The sequence below is a fragment of the Rhamphochromis sp. 'chilingali' genome (genome assembly GCF_963969265.1).
Source record: "Rhamphochromis sp. 'chilingali' genome assembly, chromosome: 1".
In the NCBI taxonomy this organism is placed as follows: domain Eukaryota; kingdom Metazoa; phylum Chordata; class Actinopteri; order Cichliformes; family Cichlidae; genus Rhamphochromis; species Rhamphochromis sp. 'chilingali'.
In genome coordinates this window covers 28,335,740-28,360,370 of record NC_137929.1, presented here as the reverse complement: position 1 = coordinate 28,360,370, position 24,631 = coordinate 28,335,740, and the positions used below count along the sequence as shown (strand labels likewise).

Genomic DNA, 24,631 nt, shown 5'->3' with positions numbered 1-24,631 from the left:
TCAGTTAACTTCAAAACTTTTCAAATTGCAGTCTTAGAAAGTTTCAGAGAACTTCGAGCAAACTGAGAGTGAATCTAATGAGTCGAGGGAGCAGACGTGGAAAGCTGAAAAGGTGAGACTGATTGAAAATACATCAGCAAGGCTTATTATAGTCTATCAGTGAGCAAGCTTTAACTTGTTGTGTCTGCCAACCTCCACCTCCCTCCACCTCCCTCCACCACCCCAACAACCTTCAAATCAGTGTCTTACCCTCTGAGAAGCTGATGAGCCCCAGAAGGTGCAGGAGCTTGATGGAGGCAAACACCAACACCACGATGCCCACCGTCTGTAGCCCCTCAGTTTCCCAGATCGCGTTCAGCATCACTCCCCCTTCTGCCCACTCCCCACCGCCATACCCGGACCCGAACCCGGAGCCCGAGCCAGCTTCTTCTACTTCCGGGCCGCCGCCGGGACCAGGACCACCATTCTCACCTGGCCCCGCACTCCAGTTCCCCTGCACCAACTCCAGCGCTACGCCGGCCCAAGCGCACGGGCCGGGCGCCCCCTGGCACCCGCCTTCTGCTCGCTTGTTCTCTAAATCCACTCTGGGTAAGGTTAAAATTGGAGATTAACAATCAGCAAGACTTGTCCTCAGGTTTGCGAGAAGCCTGAAGTCATTAAGGATGTTTCTGATTTCGAGAAGTCACTGAGAATTCAGGACGATCCTCTTCCTCTTCATTTCCTTCCCTCACAAACGAGGAGACCCTTGAAAGCTGGGAGAGCAAACTCTGCTGTTCTCTGACAGTTTGGAGCTCTCGCTCACTCTTTCAGGCGCACCGACTGCCTCGCTGCAATGTAAGGGAGGGAGCAGGAAAGGGGACGGATATGAGTGAGGGAGGGGAGATGGGACGGAGGCTGTGGGGAGGTGTGGTCCTAGAAGGCGCACAACCGAGCGGGAGCTACACATGTTCAAATTAACTTTAATCACAGGAGCGGCACAGCAAGCGTAACTGAATTCTGTCTGCTGGATAATTATACCATTAAATCAAGAAAACGGCATAATTCTGTGGTTATAGGAAAGACTGATCTTGGAGATGGGAGGCAAAAAAAAAATTAAATTGCAAAAAGCCGTACAGAGAGATCAAACTAACTTTTTAGCAAGGCAAGACAAAATAAATATCTCGTGGTTCAAAAGGAAGGAAAAAGAGAAAAAGCTGATAGCGTTCACTAGATAATCACCTACTTCAGGAGTAAAGAAAGCAACAAATCGCACAACTTTATTTAACTTAATCGCTTGTTTTTGAATCACATTTGATTGCGATGAGATGTGGCGAGCCGATAAAGAAAACTAGAGCGACAGAGACCGTGTGTGTCCAAGAGAGAGGCTGATGCATGCAGTCAGCGTTTGGAGCAAATGAGTGAAGACACCACCATCTACTGGTCCTGTGCAGACTGTAATTATCATACAGCACAGCATTCGATATTTATCCTGTTTTAACCAAAGAAAGAAAATTACTCCCATTTTATTTTGAAAATAATAAGCTTTCATGTTTCAGGAAATCAATGCTTTAACTCCAATAACTACAAGTTCAAAACAAGTAGAAAAGCCACATTGAAAGCTTGTGCGTTTCTGTGAGTTATTTGCGACTGCAAACACAATTTCACTGCACTCTACTTGATTATTTTGACTCAGAATGTCCCTCTGCCGTGTAAGCTGTGAATCAATTTAGAGTAAAGTCCGCCATATATCACTGATGTAAATGCACAAAGCCAACTTGATTACAATCATCACAACAGGATATTATTTTGGCACTGTGAAAGAAACCGTGTCTCACCGCTTACTCAATTGCTCTATGATAAATATCCAGTGTGACGCAGTGCTCTTTTCCAGTGATGGAAAAACGCGCACTCATCCATTTACATGCGGTCCATCTGCCGCTGCTTTTTCTTCAGCAACACAGAATGGAAAGTAGGAGATGTAATTCCATGTTTTTTTTAAATTCTCTGAATAATTTAGCATGATGCTATTTGAAAAAGAAAATAATATTCAGCAGACATCCTGCTTAACCTGAATAGCCCAGAGCATTTTTAAAAAGTCGTTGGTATGGGAGACTTGTCCTTGCAAAGTGAGACATTTGATGAGGACTGAACTCAAGGATTATTTTGTATGCAATAATTTTAAAAATGTGTATTTATTTGTATATTTGTATTTTGGGTGCGCTGTTCTGAAAACTGAGTTAGAGCAAAAAGTGCATCTTTAGGCAGTATAATACAGCATGTATTCTGTAATTACCTCGTGCACTTTTCTTTTCCAAACATTTAATGACTGCAAATATCTCAGTTGCTCTGTGTCTGGATCAGCTTTCTATGCTTTTTTTTTTTTAAAGGAAGATTTTTTTTCCTAAGTAACATATTCAATCATTGCTTTTATCTGTGTTTTACTTAAATCCATCTATTACAGACACTAAAAGAACAGTCAGATGCCATTATTGCACTACACAGCTTAGATAATAGCAGATAAAATAACTGTTGTTGTCAGATCTAGATGCCAGCAGTTTATCCCATAGTCTACAATCTATACATATATTTTTACTCTGAATTTGTTGTGTCCAAATCACAGGTGAGAGGATAGCAGACCAGTTAGTCCAGTCTTTTAAGTGGTATTTTCATACCAACTGTTTATGTTGGTTTAAGCTGAAAACCTCCAATGATCCGACTCCACAGAATCTCTCAGCTATACAAAATCCCCACGTTAAATCCCCCACATCAGTGAGCAACGTCATTGTTTGCATTCATACTTTTGTTCTGGTTGACTTTCATTGCTCTGAACAGCTCTTTTTGGATTTGGAGCTCATTAAATTATGAGGAGAAGTTAATTTCACTGAAATGCACATTTTCGAAGTATACACATTGTCAGTGCTTTAAAAACTGCATTTGTGTAGTGTACAAGGGCAAAATACGATATATACACACACACACAAGCAAAAATGAATGACAACAACTCCATGAATTTAGGCATTTAGACACGGTCAAGCTGACCCCCTGAAATTCAAACTGAGCCAATTCTGAGCATCAGAATTTAAGAGATTCTGAATGTGGCATGGTTGTTGGTGTCAGACTGGCTGGTCTGAGTATTTCAGAATGGGATTCTAATGGGATTTTCTCACAAAACCACCTCATTGTTTGTCTATTTGTTTTTCAGAAGTGGCCCAAAAAGGAGAAAATATTCTGTGTGTGGAAGTTCCTGGCTCTAAAAGCCTTGTTGGTGCCAGAGGTTAGAGGAGAATGGCCAGACTGCTTCACGCTGATAGGAAGGCAACCTCATGGTGCAGGGCGATATTTTCTCAGCACATTTGGGTTCCTCGGTGCCAACTAAACCCCACAGCCTACCTGAGTGTTGTTGTTGACCATATCCATCCCTTTATGACTACAGTCTACCCATCTTCTGATAACGGCTCGCAGCAGGATAATGCTTCATCTCACAAAGTTCTCACAAATCATCTCAAACTGGTTTCTTAAACACGACAATGAGTTCACTGTTTTAGTTCAGAGCCATTTTATTAGACTGAGTAACCAGTCTCAGTCTAATAAAGCACCTTTGGGATGTGGTGGAATTGGATATTCTCATCATTCATTACTATGATGCATAGTTACACTTCTGGAAGGGGACACATCAGGCTGCAGCTGTTTTGTACGACAGTGTAACATAGTCCTGATATTTCATAGTTTTGGTAAAAGTTTCCATTCTCGGTAACATCATTCCAGTTTTCCGTAAAAATGCACCAACAATCACTTTAATGTCTCCTTGAGGTCAAAGGCAGTATCAACATATTTCCAATGTTAGTTTAGCATATTAAGCCAATCAAAGTCAATAATACACATTTATGTGGAAGAATTACAGGTTCAGATCAGATTGTATTGGTATCAGTATTGCTCAGCTTTCACATGCAATTTATGAAAAATCAACTAACCTAAAAGTTTAGTTCTTCAGTGTCTCCTGACAACTCACAGCAGAGCTGCCAACATGTGGGCACTGGCACTGCCTCAGTGAAGCCACAGCCACATCACAAGGCATTCAACGGGCCAACAGAGGCTTCACTATCCCCCTTTTCCAAAATCATGGCTTGGCTTGCCAAACACTTCCCAGAAGACCAATAGTTGATGAAACAAGTAGGAATAACTGTCCAATCATAACTTCTCTCTAGCATACAGATACCATCTTAAAACCATAAATTACTAAAGCTGTGAGGGCGGAGGTGAGACAAATGAGAAAAGTAGTAGTGGGGATTTTGTGGCATAAGCATTCACTCAGCTATTATCTAAGCCATGATTCTATCAATGGTGCTGACAGATAAATATTACACTCCACATCTTGCTCAATTAATGTCACACAAATTCTGGACAATCACCACTCTAAAAACTATTACAGGATGGCAGGTCTGACAGATAGAAAACCTGAAAATTCTGCGTTTATAGACCTGACAAGAATATTTATCTTCGCGAGACTGAGATTACAAAATGATTTTATTTCGATATTGGAGAAGAAAATGGAAGCTGTGGAAAGCTGACACTTCTATCATTTGAAACAAAGGCCTGAGGGTAAAACACAGCTCCCTGAATGAGGCTCTATAGAGCTGCTCACAACACTAATGATTCAATAACCTGTTTGAGAGCACTGAAATGTTATTCAAGGAATATTACATTAAAGACCAATAAAGATGCCAGCTGCCTCAATCAGACATAAAAATATGAAATTATCACAAGGAATAAGAAGCCTTTCAGCTGTAACGTGAAAGGCTTTCTATTAATGTCATCGGGACTATTTAAAAGTCTTGAACCAACCCTCATTTCTTTCTGCTTTCCTACAAAAATTGGAAATAGGCGGGGAAATTTATTGCAAACATACATGGGAATACAATACAAGGCCAAAACAGAATTTGTACTTTCCTAACGAACTTCAAAGTCCATATTTGGTATCATATATTAATAGTAATTCACATTTGACCACCTTTATTCTCAACAAGCTTCCTTGTCATTTCTTTAAGTCATCTTCAGGAATAGCTCTCCAGGCTTCTTGAATGACATTTAAAGTTCCTCTTTGGATGTTGGCTGCCTTTGATTCTGTTCTCTGTCAAGATGATCCAACACTACTTCAATAATGTTGGGGAGGCCAATCCATGACTGATAGGGTTCCACTGTGTGGTTTTTCTATTCAGGTATGCTTTTACTGCACTGGCAGTGTGATTAGGATGAGTGATCCATCTACCCTCATCCATTCGCTTCCGCTCATCCTTCTCAGGGTCGCGGGGGGCGCTGGAGCCTATCCCAGCTGTCGGACGAGAGGCGGGGTACACCCTGAACAGGTCACCAGTCTGTCACAGGGCTAACACACAGAGACAAGACAACCATTCGCGCTCACACCTATGTGAAATTTGGATTAATCAGTTAACCTATCCCTAGGGCTGCTCGATTATGGCAAAAATGATAATCACGATTATTTTCACTGAAATTGAGATCACGATTATTTGACGATATTTATTTAACCCTTTAAGACCTACCATAGAACCAAGTCCGCCAGAGCTTATATTATTATTTTTTTTACATGTTGTAGTGCCATTTGTGGGAGCATTTCAAGTTGCTATACATCAATACAACTGTTATAGCCCATATTTTAATAATATGTATGCATTAAGTCCATAGTAACTACATTAATTGCAAACAAGTGCAATAAACTACAAAAAAATTGAAAATCGTTTTTGTTTTGTTTACATATATTTCTACTTGGAGAAATTTAAGAGGTTTATCCCTCAAAACTTTAAATACAAAAAAGTTGCAAAAAATAGTTTCCCACCACAGGAAATTTATTTTGAGTGTCTTCATAGTTTTATTTTGGAGATACAGCAATTTTTATATACTGCAGGAAAAAGAAAAAAAACAATCCTATGATGCAAATTTGCAAAGAAAACAGCACGTGCATCAAAATAAACTATTTCCAGCTGTGCAATTCGAGTTCTAAGCATCCCAGCAACTATTCAGAAAAGTATAGAGTCAAACATGACTTATAAAAACACTAGTATAAGTATAGTATAGTATAGTTTTTTACTTAAGGCCTACAAGTAAAAAACTACATTTTCCGCAAAAATGACACAGCTTTTTATGCAATTTTTGCAAAGCTTTATGTGGAAGGAAACTGTGACCGAGGACAAGCTGATGGCATAAGATGTAAGTACAACTCCTCCGGTTTCATATGCAAAACAAATTATTGCGCTAGCTTACACGGTTCAGGTTCTACAGGGATTTAAAAATAGTTACGCAAAACGGAGTGTGCTGCTCTGACCGGCTTTAAAGGGTTAACAATAACAATGTATTGAATAATGACTTTAAAAAATAATATAAAATAGTGTGCAAATACTGATAACAGTGCAAATGTTTGCAATATAAGAAATAAATGAAAAATGTAAACATCTATGTTTAGTCAACTTTGCAGTGTTGCTCTGTGGTGCAGCTACTACATCGTAGCAAAGTTTACACACTGTCTACTTGATCCACGTCTAACTCCGCCAACCCATAATGTTTCCACACCACTGAAGTTTTTTTTTTTTACCTCTTTTCAACCAACGGCAGTCACTCTCCTCTCCAAATAACTTCTGCTTAGCTTTCCGAGCTTCCCTCGGGTCCTCTTAATTGTTGTGACGCGTGTTCGAAATGGAGAGCGGTGCGCTTGACTTACCACACGGAGCAGCGCGAGAGTAAAGCATGAGGGAGGGGCTAATAATCGGCTCAGTCATTTTTAATGATCGTTGAAAGCCCAGATCGTAATCGTGATTAAAATTCGATTAATTGAGCAGCCCTACCTATCCCCACTAACTGCATGTCTCTGGATGGTGGGAGGAAGCCGGAGTACCCGGAGGGAACCCACGCAAACACGGGGAGAACATGCAAACTCCACACAGAAAGACCCCGGCCTGATGGTGGAACTGAACTCAGGACCTTCTTGCTGTGCAGCAACAGTGCTAACCACCGTGCTGGATGAGTGATGAAAAATTAAATTGCTGTCAATCAGATGCTTTCCAGATAGTATGGTAAATGGTTCCATTGGGTTTTATTTTTTTTATCTGGGTACTGTATTACTGTAATGGCAGTGTGTTTGGAATCACTGTCATGCTGAAAAATGAGACCATTGCCAATCAGATGCATTCCAGATACTATTGCATGGTGATGGCTGAAATTGAGTTTCAACCCATAACAGAGCCCCCACTGTGTTTTACAGATGGCTGTACACACTCATTGCTATACCTCTGTGCTGACCTCCTCTGTACATACTGACAGTAGTTCAAACCAAACATTTCCAAATTCAATAGACTGCTCCATAAGGCCTGCTACCACTGATTTTCAGTCCATTTCTTCTGTAATCTAGCAAATTTCATCTTTTTCTCCCTGCTTTCCTCGGCCACCGTGAACAGTAGACGGAAGAGCTGATAGGCCAGATGTAACGCAATAAGCTTTGTGTTATTGCAGCAGGTGCTTTGCTGAGTTGTCTGTTATGTGCAGACACAACACTGGTCCATCCTTAGAGTTAGGTTTTTGTGTTTGAATGATACACAGGTCAGTGTCAACTGACTTAAAAAAGAAAGCCTGGAGAATTATTGCTTGACTTTAAAAACAAACAAAAAAACCAAGTTAGCTCCTTGGAAACAAAGTATAAAGCTCAAGACTTTAGCAGAGCAATGTATGTTTAATGACAAAGAGCATTTGAAAACTGTGCACATCTAAAGATGTCTCCTTTTTTCCCCTCTGTTGAGCCACAGATGCCAGGGGATGTGTGTTTTTGAGAAAGACTATGGCAAAAAAAAACAACTATTATTTCCTGTGCTGTAGTTTGGCACAAAGGAGGTGTGCAATAATTTCTCTAAATCAGTTCACATTAAGTGCTTTTAATTTGGTAGTTTCTAGTTATTCCTTCTAATTTTTGAGAACCATACAAGAGACATGTGCCTGATGACAGCTTGCACCAACCAAATCCCCACATTCATCATTCCTTCACTGAGAGCTTTCACAAAGACCTTGTCCAACCTCTATAACCTTTGTTAGATAGCATCTTTGAAAAGAAAAAGTCTGAAATGTCAAGCTGCACTCAGGTCTGGAGATTTGCCATGTCCAAATTTCTTATCTGCGATCAGGCAAGACAAGTCTGAGTGACAAACATGCAGTCCTTTTTGTTCATTTGCCGCTGTAGACTGATGGACACTGATCTTGGAACAGATTACATATTTTTCTCACTCACTTGCTGCCCACACGTCTCGTCACTTTTCATGCTCAGTATTCATAAGGGGAGGATCTTATCACGTTTGGTCTGGGCAGAGTGGATACGAAGGACAGGATCGACAGTACAGGTCACTGAAAAAGTCTCGCGAGCTTAAAGTGTTTCCTGTGTACATGAAACTTATGCACCAGCCAAATGGACTAAAACTAAACAGTAGCCTATGTGAGGTTTTTTTCTTAAAAGATTTTACCCTTTTTTCCCCCGCACAGTCACTGCGTATGCATACCAAACAGGCCCCCAAGAACAAAATTCCCATTAAAAACTGGACACGTGTTATCTTTCTTAAGCACACGGTGAGCCTTGGTGAAAATACAAGACCAACAGCAGAGAAACTGGCTTCGATGTAACCGTCATCAATCAAAGCTACACCGATCGGTGGATGGGAAAAGAGGCGAAGATGAGATTGTCCCGCTGTTTACAGATCAGCTTAGAGAACAAGTGGATGATATAATTAGGTGACACCTGCAGTGATTTGCTCAGGCATGCAGAGCAGCGTTAGTGTTTGGGTTATGTGTTCCAAGGCACATTAAAATCAGGCTGTCATATTTACAGAGGCAGCGCCTGTGAAAGGGTAGACAATTATGAGCCGTGAACCAGGGAAACCCTCAGTGAAGCAGCTTGTGCAATCAACCATGGAGTGCCGTGGGGTGACTGATATTGAGGACTTAGTTTGTAGAAAGCACACTCTGCAAGGTGCGTGCGCATGCATGCATTTATAGAAATTTGCAATATTTAACCCTTTCAACCTCTGCATACACATTGTAACTGTAGGGAAGACAAAAATGACTGTTTCAGACTATATATAGGAAGTGACAATTCATTCTGTCTACTGAGTATAATCCAGGACTCAAATAAATGTGTATTTATTTGATATTCAGCAAGAATTCAACAAGTCAGCAAGTGCATGAATAGTGTACAGAATTTCATGTTACAGTATTATGCAAAACTCTTGAGCCACCCCTCATTTCTTTATATTTTGCCTTCTTTTTTAGAGTGCTTGACCAATAGTTCTCCAGGCTCCAGGCCCTTCACTTGATCCAGCTGCAGGTCATTGAAGCCTTATTAGAAATTCTTTCAGTGGAGGCGTGGATGTCAAGAAGCCATTCTTAAGAAAGCAATACATGGAAAATTGCTGAGGTATGCCAGATTACACAAGAACTGGACTGAAAATCAGTGGGAACAGATCTTTGTTGTCAATGCATCAATAAGAGTTCAAGACAGAAGTACAGCAGTGAGTGTCTGCAGCCATCTGTAAAACACGGTGGAGACACTGTCGTGGTTTCTGGCTCTATTTCAGTCAGTGTTGTTGGACAAAATTGATGAAGTTTTGAATGTAGAAAAGTACCATAGATTTTGATCCACCATGCAATACTATCTGGAAAGTGCCTGATTGGCAACATCTTCATTTTTCAGCATGACGATTATTCCAAACACACTGCCAAGGCAGTAAAAGCATACCTGGTTAGAAAAACACACAATGGAACACTATCAGTCATGGATTGACCTCCCCAGACCCCGGACTTCAGCATTAGTGAGGCAGTGTGGGATCATCTTGACAGAAAAAAAGGCAGCCAACATCCAAAGAATCGCTTTGAGTGTCCTTCAAGAAGACTGGAGAACTATTCCTGAAGACTATCAAATCTCTTATCTAATAAAAGCTTGTCTTTATAGGAGAAAGAGTTAAAGAATCCACAAGAAACCTTGTATAGGAGGGTTCAGACAATGTTGTAGAATAGAGGTGGTCATACCAAAAATTGAATTTCAAGCTCATAAAAATTGAACAACTTTGTTTTAACTTACATATAGTATCTCCATTTTTTATTTGGAAATTTCAGTAAATCGATGCACCAATTTTCCGAGCAAGATATGAAGAAATGGGGGAGGGGGGGACAAAAGAGTTTTTGCACAATACTGTAAGCTCACATCTACCTAAAGGAAATGCAAGAAATGAATACTCTGGGATCTGATGCATTTCCTATGGGCTGTAGTTTGTTTTTTGATCTGGACCTTATTACTTGTTTTATGTCTTTTTGTAAATGTCAAGTTAAATTACTCAACAACTGATGTAATATGACTGTAGTAACATTGTTCTATTTTAGAGATGGTATGTTTGAGCTTTTTATTTAGAAAGAAATGCAGAGCTGCGATGTGGCGTGATGATGTGCACTGCTATACTGAACACTGTTACACATGCAGCACATGAACAAGAGAAACTGTCTTTATCATCATTCTGAGTTGTTGGGTGGTGGCAAAAATACATCTGTGTATGTGGAGACACCATCAATCTACCTTGTCTTTTTTTACTACTGCAGGTATGTGAGTCGGGCTTTTTGGTTATTTTCTGAAATATGGGTGTGTGTGGCCTCAGCGACATTCACAGGAAATGCGTTTTCCGCTACCAACTACATCTGCTGTGCTATGGCGATGCCTCATCATTCAAGGTTGGATGGCTAGTAAACACATACGCTCGTCCTCCCCCATTTCCCCACCTGAATCAGTTCTGTCCGGTCCAATTCACCAACTCTGAAAGTTACAAACATGCCCCAGGAAGCCCTTACTTTTAAAGGTAATGAGCCAATTCAGAAAGCAAACCTTACTTGTTATACGCTTTTGCATTTTAGTGGATTGCATGTTTCACCGTGTTTCCATGCAAAAAAACGAAAAAATGCTAATTCTATCCATAGCATGGTGTCAAATAAGGAAGAAAGGGAGAAAGACCTATAAATTGCTCAAATACTTGACCAACCAGATCATAAAGGATGCTGAAATTTAGCTCCAAGAAACAAAAGCACAATAAAAGAAAAGGCAACGTGTTGAGTGATGGGTCGGAAATTCCCTTTGGAGGCAATAAGCCTATAAATGAAAGACATTCATTTTCTCAACAAAACGGCAGCCATCTCTCTCTACAGCAGAACCACTAGATCTTTATCAAACTCCCAATTCATTCCACATGATTAGTTGTAGTGAAGGGAAAGGTCAAAGGTATTGTCTGCAGGTGGACAGTAATACAAAGATCCAGACAGCGTGCTACAGGAGATAACATTGAACTCCTCCTTTCTGTACCTCTGCAATATTAGCTCCTGCGCGGCTATCTGCTGGCTCACTGTGGACAACACGTGAGGCCAAAGAGCAGGACTCGAGTTGTCTTTGCACAGCCAGCCTGTCATCTGATTTATGATGCACCATCCTTTCAGCAGCAGCAAAGTACCAGTCAAGCTGAGCTTCGAGTGCAAAGGTCGATGGAGAACATGCATTAGCAGGAACAGTAAAAAGAGACCAAGGGTGGCATAAAATGGCAGACAGAATACAGGACGGCTGGAGCCACTGTCCAAAGGATGAGATATGATGAGCACAGTTCAGCAGAAAGAAAAAGATGCTGAGAGGAAATCGATATAGAAGGCTGTTCCTAAAAGGAATCATCAACGTGGGTATAAATTTATTTAGCAGGATGTGGAAAAGTGATGAGTAGTGCATGAGCTATTGTGTCAAAGCACTGCAAATACTAAACTTTCTGGGTTATAGAGAGCACGCATTGTGTTGAAGCTATTAAGCGCCAAATCAAATATTTATAGTACTGCTGAGTTTGCTACTCAAACAGACACTGATTTGATGGATCGTATCAAAGCAAAAACACGTGAACCCAGTTTATATTCAACAGCAAGACAGAATGAGGAGACTGAGCTACTGAATTTCAGGTTAATGCTTTTATTTCCTCCTCTTCTTTCAGTCGTGTAAACTTAACTGGCTGACACTCCGGGACTAATTCCCGTGTTTGCTTCAAAGTGTAACTTCATTCACCTGTAATTAGAAATAAACTCTGATAAATGAGTCCCAATAAATCTCATATCCTGCATTGTGAGTTCGGTAGAGACAACTCTGGCTAGGGATGCTTAAAACCATCTTTGCACTGCTGCATGCTGCAGGGCATGCATGCTTTATCATATTCCTGATTCTCCAATTAGGAAAAAACAAATACAAACAATTTACTTTTGCCCTGAAAGCCAGGATAAAATAATTATGCCATAAAGTATCTAATGAAAAAATATCTGTATTAAATAAACATATCCACTTAATATTCCAAGCAAGGGGATCTCCTGAGGCGAAGTTTGGTTGAGGTGTTAATAATCTCGCACTGCTAAATATTCTGGTATTCAATACAGCTTCATTTCTAGTTAATTGTGTCGAGACATCCCCTGCCATAACAGTATTAAATGTGAGGAAATAATTTATGAAAGCTGTTTGGTCCACAGATCAGATATCATTTAGCAGCGGAGCATCCAGTAGAATAATGTTTTATCGAACCCAGAGATACACTTACAAATCAAAAAAATGTTCATCGTGCATAGCGAGCGATTTAATATCACGGGCGAACATGAACCGGAGTTCATTGCTGAAGAATTTCCTGATAACAGTGGGCTGTCACAGTGGCACAACAATAAATAGCACCACAAGCAGGTACTGCGTTATATTAGGAGGTGGTAAAATTATGTGAGAATGCACAAACTGAGAAAACTGCCACAACAACAACATGAAAGTGCAGTTAGTCTGCATTTTTCATGAGCTTATTCGTCATTTCTGGGAATAAAAAGGCTAAATAAGCAACAAGACCACTATATCTGCTATATTTTGGTAAAACCATAATCCGAGTTAGCACTATAATCTTGTTACAGTATACTGCAACCAAATTTTTCTTAACTTGCTTTAATTTCCTATTATAAAATAATTGTGCCAATCTGTTAGCGAAATGGCTTGTGTGTATTAGGGAATAAAACTTGATTTAGCTTTAACATTTATCATGAGGCTTTTATCAATGCCTGAAGGCAAGCATGTAATGATTGCACTGAATATAATCCCCTTCATACAGTTCTACACTGTGCACAGTCCACTATAATTTATTAACATTTCAGTGTGATAATGAGCTTTTCCTCATGTTATTGTTGGAATCAATTCATAATTTTAAAAAACATGAGCATAAACTCGGACTATTTCCCACAACGTCTCCCTCTCCTTACCCCAAACCCCTGCAGATGGCTGCCCCTCCATAATCCTGGTCCTGCTGGAGGTTTCTTCCTGTTAAAAGGGAGTTTTTCCTTCCTCCCGTTGCCAATTGCTTGCTCATAGGGAGTAGTCTGATTGTTGACGTTATGCATCTGTTATTAACGGGTCGTTATCTTACAATGTAAAGCACTTTGAGGCAACTGTTGTTGTGATTTGACGCTATATACAAACAATTGAATTGAATCAACCAAAAGCAAAACCCAAACACGGAACAAACAGATATAAACATTCAAACACAAATGTGTGAAAGGAGGAGCTAGGGTGGAGGTGGGTTGCAAAGAGGCTTGCAGATGCACAATGAGATTTACCAACTGGATGAGTAAAGGTTCCATGTTCTAAAACGTCTACGTAAAAGGAAGGAGAGGTGATTTCTAAATGTTCTGCATGCTCCAAAAAGGCTTAACTCTACTTTTCCTTAATATGTGAACAGGTTCCAAAACCAAAGACCAAGCTTAAGGCTTTTAGTTGGAAAAAGTAGATTTTCAAGAGGAACATGAGATTATACTTTGTTTCCTCATGGAGGCCATACAGATTCCAGCACTTAGAAGCATTTGTTTCTACATACAGCTCAGCTCCAAAAAAAGCTTAAACCTCATCTTCCCTTTTACAAATGTGCCTGCAGGATGATCCCCAAAACAAATGAAAGCATCATACGTTCATGATTTTCCGAATCAATCATTAGTAGCTCTCTCATTGCAGAGATTGATGGCAGAGTAAAACTGAAGCCTGTGGAATCATCCCTAACAGAGTTTAATTCAGCAGAAAGACACAAGACACAACAATATTTCTCTCATACCTGTCTGAGGCTCTGGGCTATTATCCAAAATTATAATAAATTGCAGATTTTTTAATATTCCTCCACTGAATAATATAGGACTAGATTTGTGAAAAATATGTCGAGAAAGTAAGATGAAGGCAATAAGGAGCACATTACTCATGCTATGAAGGGGACTAAATGTTTTTTTAAAAAGAGAGAGAAATCTTACATATTCCACTTTATTTAATGTGCTCTATACAAACATGAGCCTCCCTTTGCTTTGTGCCCACATTTTAAAAGTTAATAACTGTCACATCCACATGTGCTGTTCTAACAATATTTAAATGCTTTGTATTTTGTTTAAAACTCCCACTGTAGTGTGCTACTTTAGGTTTTACATTTGGTTTCAATTTGAGTTTAAGTGCCCTCCTGGTGTTTCATTTTCTATCTACAGAGCTTTATTACTGCACCCACTTACTACATTACTAGCATTTATATGGTTGCGCTGCACTTTGTTAGGTTGGTGTGCAAGTGCAAGATAAGACAATTTATGTTCTTCTTACCAATTACTGCCCATTAAATCACACAGCTGGAACTGCTGGAAAACGGAATCCGCCTGATAGATACTGGTTTGTTTTTACTAGAGAACCTGGCTTTGCCTCTAGCTCCCAATCCTGGACTCATTAGTACTGAGTGGTGAGGCTGACTGTAAACTCTGGTTCCCTCTGGTGGCACATCTGCTAAACATGCACGTCAAAGAGAACATTTTTTACATAGGTTCAACTGTAAAACCACATTAAAAATGTGAGCTTATCGCAGAGAACAGTTATGGGCTTTTTAATGGACTGGAACTACTCACAGTGGTGTAAACATACAAATAATGTACAATAATAACTGTTCTCTGTGTTTATTATGTTGACAGATTCTCTGGTACACAAAACCATTGTAATAAAAGCTACACAATGTAATAAAAAACACACATAAACAAAACACATTATATCTAAAAGCCGTGTCATGGCAGCTTGAATGCCAGTGATTAAGCATCTTTATGTATTTTTTTCCCCAAACACAGTACTGTGTTCGTTCGACTCCAAGAAATCATGTTTTATAATGCAGCCAAGCACATCAGAGCACTTGCTTAGCAAATATTATTAGGATGCAAATACATGTCCTCTCCATTATTCATTCACTATAGACCAGAGTAGTTTCCTCTGTAGATAGATAAGATAGATAAGATAGATAAGATAGATAGATGAGATAGATGAGATAGATAGATGAGATAGATAGATGAGATAGATGAGATAGATAGATGAGATAGATGAGATAGATAGATGAGATAGATGAGATAGATGAGATAGATAGATGAGATAGATAGATAGATGAGATAGATGAGATAGATGAGATAGATAGATAGATAGATAGATAGATAGATAGATAGATAGATAGATAGATAGATAGATAGATAGATAGATAGATAGATGAGATAGATGAGATAGATAAGATAGATAAGATAGATGAGATAGATAGCATTAATAAATAACATGTGCACTTTTGTTCTTCTTTTAGCTGCTGCCTTCAGGGGTCGCTACAGCGCCTATCTGCACCATTCACCATCTCTAGCATCCTCCTCTGTCACACCAACCCTCTCCATGTCCTCCTTCACTACATCCCTGTGGTCTTCCTCTTTTCCTCATAACTGGCAGCTCTGTCTTCAACATCCTTTGAGCAGTATACCCACTATCCCTCCTCTGTACATGTCCAAACTAACTCAGTCTTGCCTCTCGAACTTTGTCTCCAAACTGCTCAACCTGAGCTGTTCCTCTGATGAACTCGTTCCAAATCCTGTCAATGAAAACCTTAACATCTTCAGCTCTGCTTCCGTCTTTCTGTTTGTGCCGCTGTCTCCAAATCATACATCATACATCTTTCTGTCTCTTACGCATCATCAGTTGCTCTGGATGGTTGATGCCAGGTATTTAAACTTACCTACCTTCACCAGCCCTTCCTGTCTCCCTCTTATTCACACATGTATTCTCTCTTGCTTCAATAAACAACATGTACACTGTAAATCTTATAATCTTGGGACACAGTCTGCCAACCCAGCAGGTGAGACCTGTGGCATGAGGGGTGCACTGTGTTCAATGAAGGTGAGAGCATACATTATTCCATCCAACACATGAAAATAATTTGTCCTCCTGAAGTCTAAGAGTCTAATTTACACACGGTAATGGCTATGGCAGCATGTACTGGCAGTGTGTTTACAGAGTCACAGCTGATGAAAGCCACACCTTCAGCAGCAGCCATGTAAATGGCTGCCCTTGTCAGCTGTCACGTCCCACTGCACTGGTGACACACCGCTGTCACTCACTGTCACACCACTGAAGAGAGGCACAGACACTGAAAAGAGCCATTTGGGTCTGGCTGTGTTGCGAGTCTATTTTTATCCAAAAACCATCAAGTGGGAGAGTGCCACAGAGTAATAATCAGCTCTACAAATTCCTGATATATTTCCTGGTTTATTGTTGGCTTGGTTTTGGAGAGAGCATGTCAAGTTAAAAAAAAATCAAGTCCTTTGTTTTGGTTGGACCTTTGAAAAGGCACTCATACGGGACACTTCTTTGCTTTTATGACAATAATTTTCATAGCAGACTTTTAGTAGAGGGTGTATGGAATCATCCGATTTCAAAGTGCTTTAATTTAGCAGCTGTTGAAGGGTAACGATTGAAACATGTTAGAAAGAGCAGCTTACACATAAGTAGCATTACAAGAGCAGCAGCTGCAGTAAGCGTGGACACAAAAATATGGGATGAGTTTGACTATCTACCTGCTGGTTTTAAAGTTATTTTAAAGTCATATCCCTGAATTTGACTTTTGGTGACATAAATCATCTCCACGTTTCTTTAACAAACCTAAAAATACATTCTTTCTTCTGATTGGTTGAGTTCAGTATCGACCACAAACAAACTGCATGGGACATAAATGGGATTTTCTCACAGTCCCACGTGTGAATGTGACTGTTGCTGTTGGCGTGCTTCAACCGGGTGTTCGTGTCATGAAAAACATGGAGGGAACATTAAAAGTACAAGTGGAACGAGCAAGTGCTTTTAATTTTGAATTGTCAAACGTTGGCAAACATTGGTCCAACACTGGCAACCGACTGCTTTTATCCTGGCTGGTCTGAAGATGTTTGCCTTTCGCAGCCATAAGGCAAACAGCTTGGCAGCCTGTACAGTAAGTGGAGCTCATAAACAACAGGTGGTCTTCTGTGCCGGAGAGACCCAGCTCCTCAATATTAGATTCACACTTTGGTGGGAAAGATTCAGCATGGCACCTTGACAAATCTCCAGTGGGCGAGGGTTCAATCATTGTTCCCTCCTAAGCCAGGAGAAAGCGAACACCAAAAACAAAATGAATCATGAAGCAAAGGCATCTTTGAGAGTAGCCGCAACCAACAAGAAAAATTCAGATAAATATAAATCACTGCTTTTCTACTTCAGTACCTGAATTAGTGAAAACCTTTCATCCTTAAAATGACAAAGAACAGGATTTCATCTGGATTTGAACCCTTTACGTTTCCAGCTAATGAGAGAAAAGCAAATGTCACTGTGGCAGTTTAAAGCCCCAACTATAAATTCCAGGTTCTCAGCACCAGAATGAAATCCAGTCCTCATCATCATCATCTCTCTCTCTGTCTCTCTCTCTCTCATTTGGATAAATAAGTTAAACGACCCACAGATGATGCAGGCTTTCACGCCCAATTAAATTTAATTTCAATTTAATAAACAAACCATCAAAGTGGAGGCGCAAATGTCAAGAACCCACAAAGACTACCGGGTGTAAAATGAAATCCTAAAATTACACTGAGACGCAATGAAAAGGAATACAGTCAAATTATAATATTTGGATGTGTGTGATGTGTGAGTCATCACGACTGTTAAACCAATTAGCGGCAAAGTCAGGTGACTCAGAGAGATGCAACATATTCAATTAAAATAGCTTGAAGGGCGGACGCAGAGGCTGTCGAGGACTTCCGTTTGACGAGCAACAGACAACAAAGTTGACCTTATAAAGTCCACAGAGCACAATCACACAGCGAGGAGACAGTAACATCCATCTGAGCCTCTAATGCTCACACTCAGCCTGTAGCATTAGGTCTATTTTCAGGACATTTGCAAAAGGAGTCAGACTTGTATTGTATATTGCTCAGTGTCCACTATCACACGTTTTAACCATCAAAACACAAACATGTCAACATTTTTAAAATCTATGTAAGAGGACCTCCACTGTTGCACAGCAGGTAGTCTTACTGTAATAAACTACACTCTGCTTTTACAAACTTTCAGCAACAAGTGGTTGAATGCCAGGACAGAAATGATTTAGCTGTTCCCTTACCATCATAGCCAGATTCCAACAAACCAAACTGCTCCAGCACCTTAACGAACAGGACCACAACTACGAGCACGGCGATCATTTCCAGTCCCTCCAAGTTCATAGTCAACATGTCGGACAGGTCATAGGGTGCCCATGGCCAACGATGCAGAGCTCAGTGTTCAGCACTGTCAGCAGGCCATTTAACTCCACTTAAGAGCCCTGCATCTCTGGCTCTGATGAGAAACCGGCACAAGTCAGGGAGGGAGGAAGGGGGAGAAGAAGCACGTGGAAAAGAAAGGGGGGGGTAGAGTGGCAACGCTAAAGATGAGGGGGCGTGAGGAAATGGAAAAAGAGGCAAGGAGGGAAGGGCGAGGAGAAGGGATGAACCTGATCGTTGTGACAAAGATAAATAACAGACAGAAGGGTAAAAGAATGAGGAGAGACGGTGAGCCACCAGTTGCTGTGGGATGTGAAGCACTGATTACGTTTAGGTGTGCTCACATTTTTATACACTTTTTCTTGCTAATGCACGAGAGACAATCGTTACCTGTCAACATAATCCTAATTTTACACACAAACACGATGGATGGCTAATTTAATCATTAACACTCATTTCTATAAGCTTCAACAATAGACTACATACAAAAAAGGTAGGTTGCTTTGCTCTGTTCTGTTTTGAAGGCTCAACTATTTACCAGCTAATGCTAGCTAGCATTATCAGGCTGCAACCGTCAACTGTGGTTGTGTTGCACAGACAAATATCAATACTAGTGCAGACCTTGTAAAAGGTTCCAGTAACACAAGTCAAGAAGTCTCAAATCACTGACTTCAGTGTCTCTGCAGACAGTGACACTGTCACTGACACCCAGTCAAAGTGGCCATAACCTAATTCTCACAGTTTGAAATGTTGGGTTACAAAGGAGATTAACCCTGCATGTAATTTCTCACACAGAGTCGCCCGATTGTTGGGGTTTCGCTCCATTATTGTAGTGTCTTTACTTAAAACACTATGAGGTGACCATTGTTGTGATTTGGCACCATATAAATAAAACTGAATTTAATTAAAAATTTAGAGTTTTTGTGGATTAGTTACTGTTAGTTACTTTCATGCTCTTGTTTTTTTTTTTTTTTTACAAGTCTCTTTAACATGTTTCCCAGCCATCCCCAGTGTTTCCCCTCATGCAGAGTTGATTTGTATATTTGTGTGTGTAATACTTTCATTTGTCTATTACTTCCTGTTTTGGCAGTCATCTGTTTCCTGTGTCTTGTATTTACTCATTATTCTCATTGGTTTCACTTGCTTCTTGTTACCCTTCTATGCCCAGTCCCCTGATTAAACCGTTGTGTAAACCATAAATAGTTCTTTGTCTCTGTGGTTGTGTACCTGCCACATGTGTTTGCTCTCGTCGTGTGCCTCTGGCTATAGTTTGCTTTTCCATTTTGGACTTTGTTTTTCGCTTTGCCCTTTGGATTTCATGTTTTCCTTTATGGACTTTTGCAACAGCCTAATTAAACGTCTTGCCTTTTGTATAACCCCGCCTGCCTTTCGAGTCTGTGTTTTGGGTCCTCAACTTTTACACAGTCTGCATAATCTGCAGATTGTGACAGAAGGTCTTGACCTTTCTTAAATGCCACTTACGAAAAAGATAGCATGATAGAACGATGAACACGGCCACAGTGTGCTTCGCTTTCTAACCCATGCTGCAATCATTTATGCGACTGTCTTTAATAGACAAAACTTTTCTATAAGTATCGAATTTGTGCGATTTTACTCTTTTTTCCCTTTCCCTGAACAAATTAATTCAGTAGTTTAATAATTAATTATAAAGGACTATCCAAAACACCTGTGTAAATTAGAGGTGATATCAGGCTTAATCAAGGCATTGACAAATCACAAATACTTGCCACAATCGAGTGAAATGTGATACTGACAAGCTCAACTAATCAAAAGCAGGAAAAGCAGGTTGAAAACTCAAAATCAGCTTAACCCAGAGTGATTGTCTGAAAATCATGGCAAATCGCTCTAGTGATTGTCTTGACAGAAGAAGACTGCAAATCACTCAAGTGATGATGTGAAAATGTTTTCCGTCTTTTCTTTTTTTCAAACTCTGTTAAGGAACTAATAGCATCGTTGATTGAGGCGAGACACCAGAGAAAGATGGCAGGAGGACTGATGAGTGTAAAATGTCAGCTCGTGAAAAAAACAACAAAAAAAACAACATGTGTCTGACCTCCCCGTCACCTAGACTTTAAATAAAGAGCAAAACTATAAGGGACGGATGATAAGCGAGAGGTCAGGGAGAAAGACAACACTGCAGATGAGAGGGCTTTGAGGTTTCTGACTGCGGTCAGCAGTCAATGAGGTCAGAGTAAAGTAATCATCTGGTGTCTCCTGATTCTCTCAGTTCATAGTTGTTGATATTGTTTGTATCGTTTCCCTATTTATCAATATACGATATTACTTATTAATCCAGAAAACAGCCCAATTCCTTCACTAACGGTGAGTGAATTCCACAATTCATAGTGTGACCTGAATGTGTTTTTAAAATAGGTCATGCAAACTTAGGGCATCAAGCTGCTAAAAACTGATGAAAGGAGCAAGCAGCTTCTGTCAGATTTTCAAGATGAGCCAAAAAGTGAAATAGTTCTTTCCATTCAGAGCAATAGTCACAACTGCCTGGTGCAGAACCGCAGAAATATGATCCTGCCTAGGCACTTTTTGCATGTTTAATTAGGAAAAAAAGTGACATGGTAGTTTATAATTAAAAGCTGCTCCAGAGATAAGGTCCCTTACACACCCTCTCATGGATGGGAGTGATCATTTCCACATTTAATCTTCGCAGCCCGTTGGCTCAAATGAATTGTTAGGACGCTGTTTTGCCATGGAAACAACCGCTCTCTGCTGTGCATGCTATTGGGCAGCTCGTTTATCCCACTATCACTTACTTTCCTTTATTTGTGGCAGCTGGGTAAGAGCCAAATATAGCTCCCAGGTCTTGTGTGTTTGTGTGTGTATGTATGTGTGTGCACTAGCATGCTGTCTCTGGACATGAGAGGACTGGTAACTGTGTAGCTTTCAGAGAAAAGGGATTGTAAAATTGGTGAAAAGAAGGTGTGACAGAAGCCTCAGTGACAAAAGCTGTACCCCGACATGAAGAAAAAGAAAGTGTTTTAATCTGGAATTCAATAAGATTTTGCTCCTTTTTTTGTTCTTTCAAATACTAATATCAGACCACAACCTAATCGCAAAGATTATGCCTCCACTTCTCAGCATCTCAGCTCTCCAATCACCTCAAAAACGTTGCTCAGGGTGTAATCAAGGCCCTCGGCTAATGGTAATGAAAATAATCAAGGTCTGTGCATGTCATCAGCACACAGTGTGCGGGATCAATCAGTGTATGATTGGTGATGAAGGTAATTGCCACTGCAGAGGATTGTGCTGTGTTGGATGGAGCATGCACTGTACTGTAGGGGGCAGAGGGCGTCTGCAGCACCTGCAAACTGACAAAACCGCTACAGGAGAAATACACGGAGCATCACATGAGCAGTGCATCAGTCTAAAGCCATAAAAAGGCAGTGAGCCGTACCCGCTGGGAATTGTGATAATTATAATTACAACATTACACAAACAGGGAAAAATGATTTAGTGCTGATATTTGAAAACAAAGCTGAATTCCTTTATGCCTGCGCAGATTCTTCCTGGAAAACAGTCACATGTTATTATTAAAGGAATACTGATTCTATTTTAGTTTATTCCTGGTGTCGATCAATCTTGACATGTCTCATGTGTGAAAATACCAACACATAGGAAATCTTGGGCGTAACAAATAGATATTGATGACTTTTGAATAAAATATATTACACTCCTTAATATAGTGCCATACTGCAATATATACACTCCCTAGACACTTTGTTCTTGCTAATACCCGATTGGACCTCCTTTTGCTTTCAGAACTAGCTTAATTTTTCATGGCACACATTCAACAAGGTGTTGGAAACATTCCTGGAAGATTTTGGTCCACATTGACACGATAGCATCACACAGTTGATGCAGATTTATTGGCTTCACCTCCATGATGTGAATCTCTTGTTCCTCCACATTCCAAAGGAGCCCTATTGGACTGAGATCTGGCGACCAGAGATGGGCAGTAATGCGTAATCCAATTACTTTTTTCAAGTAACGAGTAAAGTAAGGGATTACTATTGCAAAAACGGTAATTAGATTGCCGTTACTTTCCCGTAGGAACGCTGCGTTACTGAGTTACTAAAACCGTGATTTTTTGCAAGAATGTCTCACGACAGTGACGTAAGCGAGTGCGCCGTTCGTGACAACAGCTGTGTGCAGATCAACAGTGGATCATATATCGAGTGCGGTGAGAGTATGAGTGTGCAGCGTTTAAAGCGTGGAAGTACTGACCTTACTTTGAGTTTGATTCCACAAAAAGTGACAAAAACATTAGCGTCCGTTGTGCGTGGGAAGAAAACTTCTTTTTACAGCGAAAAAAACCCCTAAACTTCCAAGCAAGCACCGAGTGCGCAACGACGTAATGGGAAACTCACAGAGAAACTCGCAGATTCTTCAACTGACCGCGGCACACCTGCACCAGGGTAAACCTCCGCCTACCCTACTCCTGCTTTACAGGTGAAAATAGAGCAAAAGCACCGCTGAGTCTTTGACTTTATTTATTTTCTGCTGTATTTTACTTGCATCTTTTTGAAAGAGTGAGTGTAAACACACAAGAAAAATTATTTTATGTGCTGGAATGTGCAGAAAATAGGTTTCAATGTTAAACTAATTTATTCAACTCAGAGAATGTTGCATATAATTAAATTTTTGCTTGATGCATAAAGTTAAAAGATTAAAACTAATAAAACAAGTTTTAAAAAGAGACTTTTCCATTTGATTACATTTTGTATGATGGATTATGTAGAAAAAGTAGAATTGGGCTGAAAGATCTATCGCTTTATCACCTACTCAGGTTGTAAATCGTGTTTTAAAAAAGTAACTAAGTAATTAATTACTTTTGAAAATAAGTAATCAGTAAAGTAACGGGATTACTTTTTTGGGGAAGTAATCAGTAATTAGTTACTGATTACTTTTTTCAAGTAACTTGACCAACACTGCTGGCGACTGTGGAGGCCCCTTGAGCACAACTCATTTGAGCTCATGTTCACGAAACCAGTTTGAGATGATATGAACTTTGTGACATGGCACGCTATCCTGCTGTTAACAGCTATCAGAATGAGGTTATATAGGCCTGGTCATAGTCAGCAATAGTACTCAGGTAGCTGTGGGATTTAAATATGCTTAGTTGGAGTCAAAGTGTGCCAAGAAAATTTCCCCCACACCATTACACCGCCATCAACCTGAATCTTTGATACAAGTCAGGATGGACACATGTGCTCATGCTGTTTACACCTCATTGTGACCCTGCTATTCAAATGTCACAGCAGAAAATCAATACTCATCAGACCAGATTCTTTTATCTTGTATTGTCCAATTATGGTGAGCCTATGTGAAATAAAGCCTTGGTTTCCTGTTAATAGCTAACAGGAGTGGCACTCAGCGTGGTGTCCTGCTGCTGTAGCCATCTGCTTCAAGCCTAGATGTATTGTGTGTTCAGAGATGCTCTTCTGCAGTGGTTGTTTGATTTACTAATTTCTTCTCTGAAGTTTCTAATAATCAAAGGCAAATCTATGAGCACAACATAGTGCAGATATATCTGAAGAACAAAACAAACTCAACCATTCTGCTTGTACACATTTGCTCAGCAAGACATTAGGCATTCAAATAGTCTATTTAAGCTAATGTGATCACAACTGTGATCAGTGGACCTGCAGGTATAGCCCCCCTCTTAACATAAATGCAGTGGGGGGAAGAAACGTGCTTTCCTTACGTTAAATTAAGTTAAAATTGAATTCCCATCTGCAGACAAAGCAGAGCGCTGCAACATGGCATTAAAACAAATTAATGTCTTCCATTTGTTTGGAAAAATTACACAAGAAGGCCCCAGTGGCCTGTAACCTTCAAAGAATATGGTTAATTGCAAACTGATGTGATTTGGATCCCAATAATGAGATGGGTTGTGCAGTCAAAGTTGTAGTTGAAGACATTTTCTTTCTCATGTGTTTCAAAAGAACAC

General features: G+C 40.1%; 1 protein-coding gene across 5 annotated transcripts in view; it reads right to left on the bottom strand.

Moving 5' to 3' along the window:
* The window catches only part of kcnip4a (potassium voltage-gated channel interacting protein 4a), a 159,299-nt gene that overhangs the window by 34,799 nt on the left and 99,869 nt on the right, over nt 1–24,631 (bottom strand). The window contains exon 1 of one of the 5 annotated variants that reach the window (XM_080891854.1): nt 18,510–18,638. The exons of 3 other annotated variants lie outside the window; for them this stretch is intronic. In XM_080891854.1, coding sequence (XP_080747980.1) covers nt 18,510–18,618 — 109 coding nt within the window. In that variant the 5' untranslated portion in view covers nt 18,619–18,638. Of the gene's footprint in view, nt 1–249; nt 803–18,509; nt 18,639–24,631 lie in introns of those variants that run through there. One more of the 5 variants, XM_080891853.1, reaches the window with a different exon arrangement.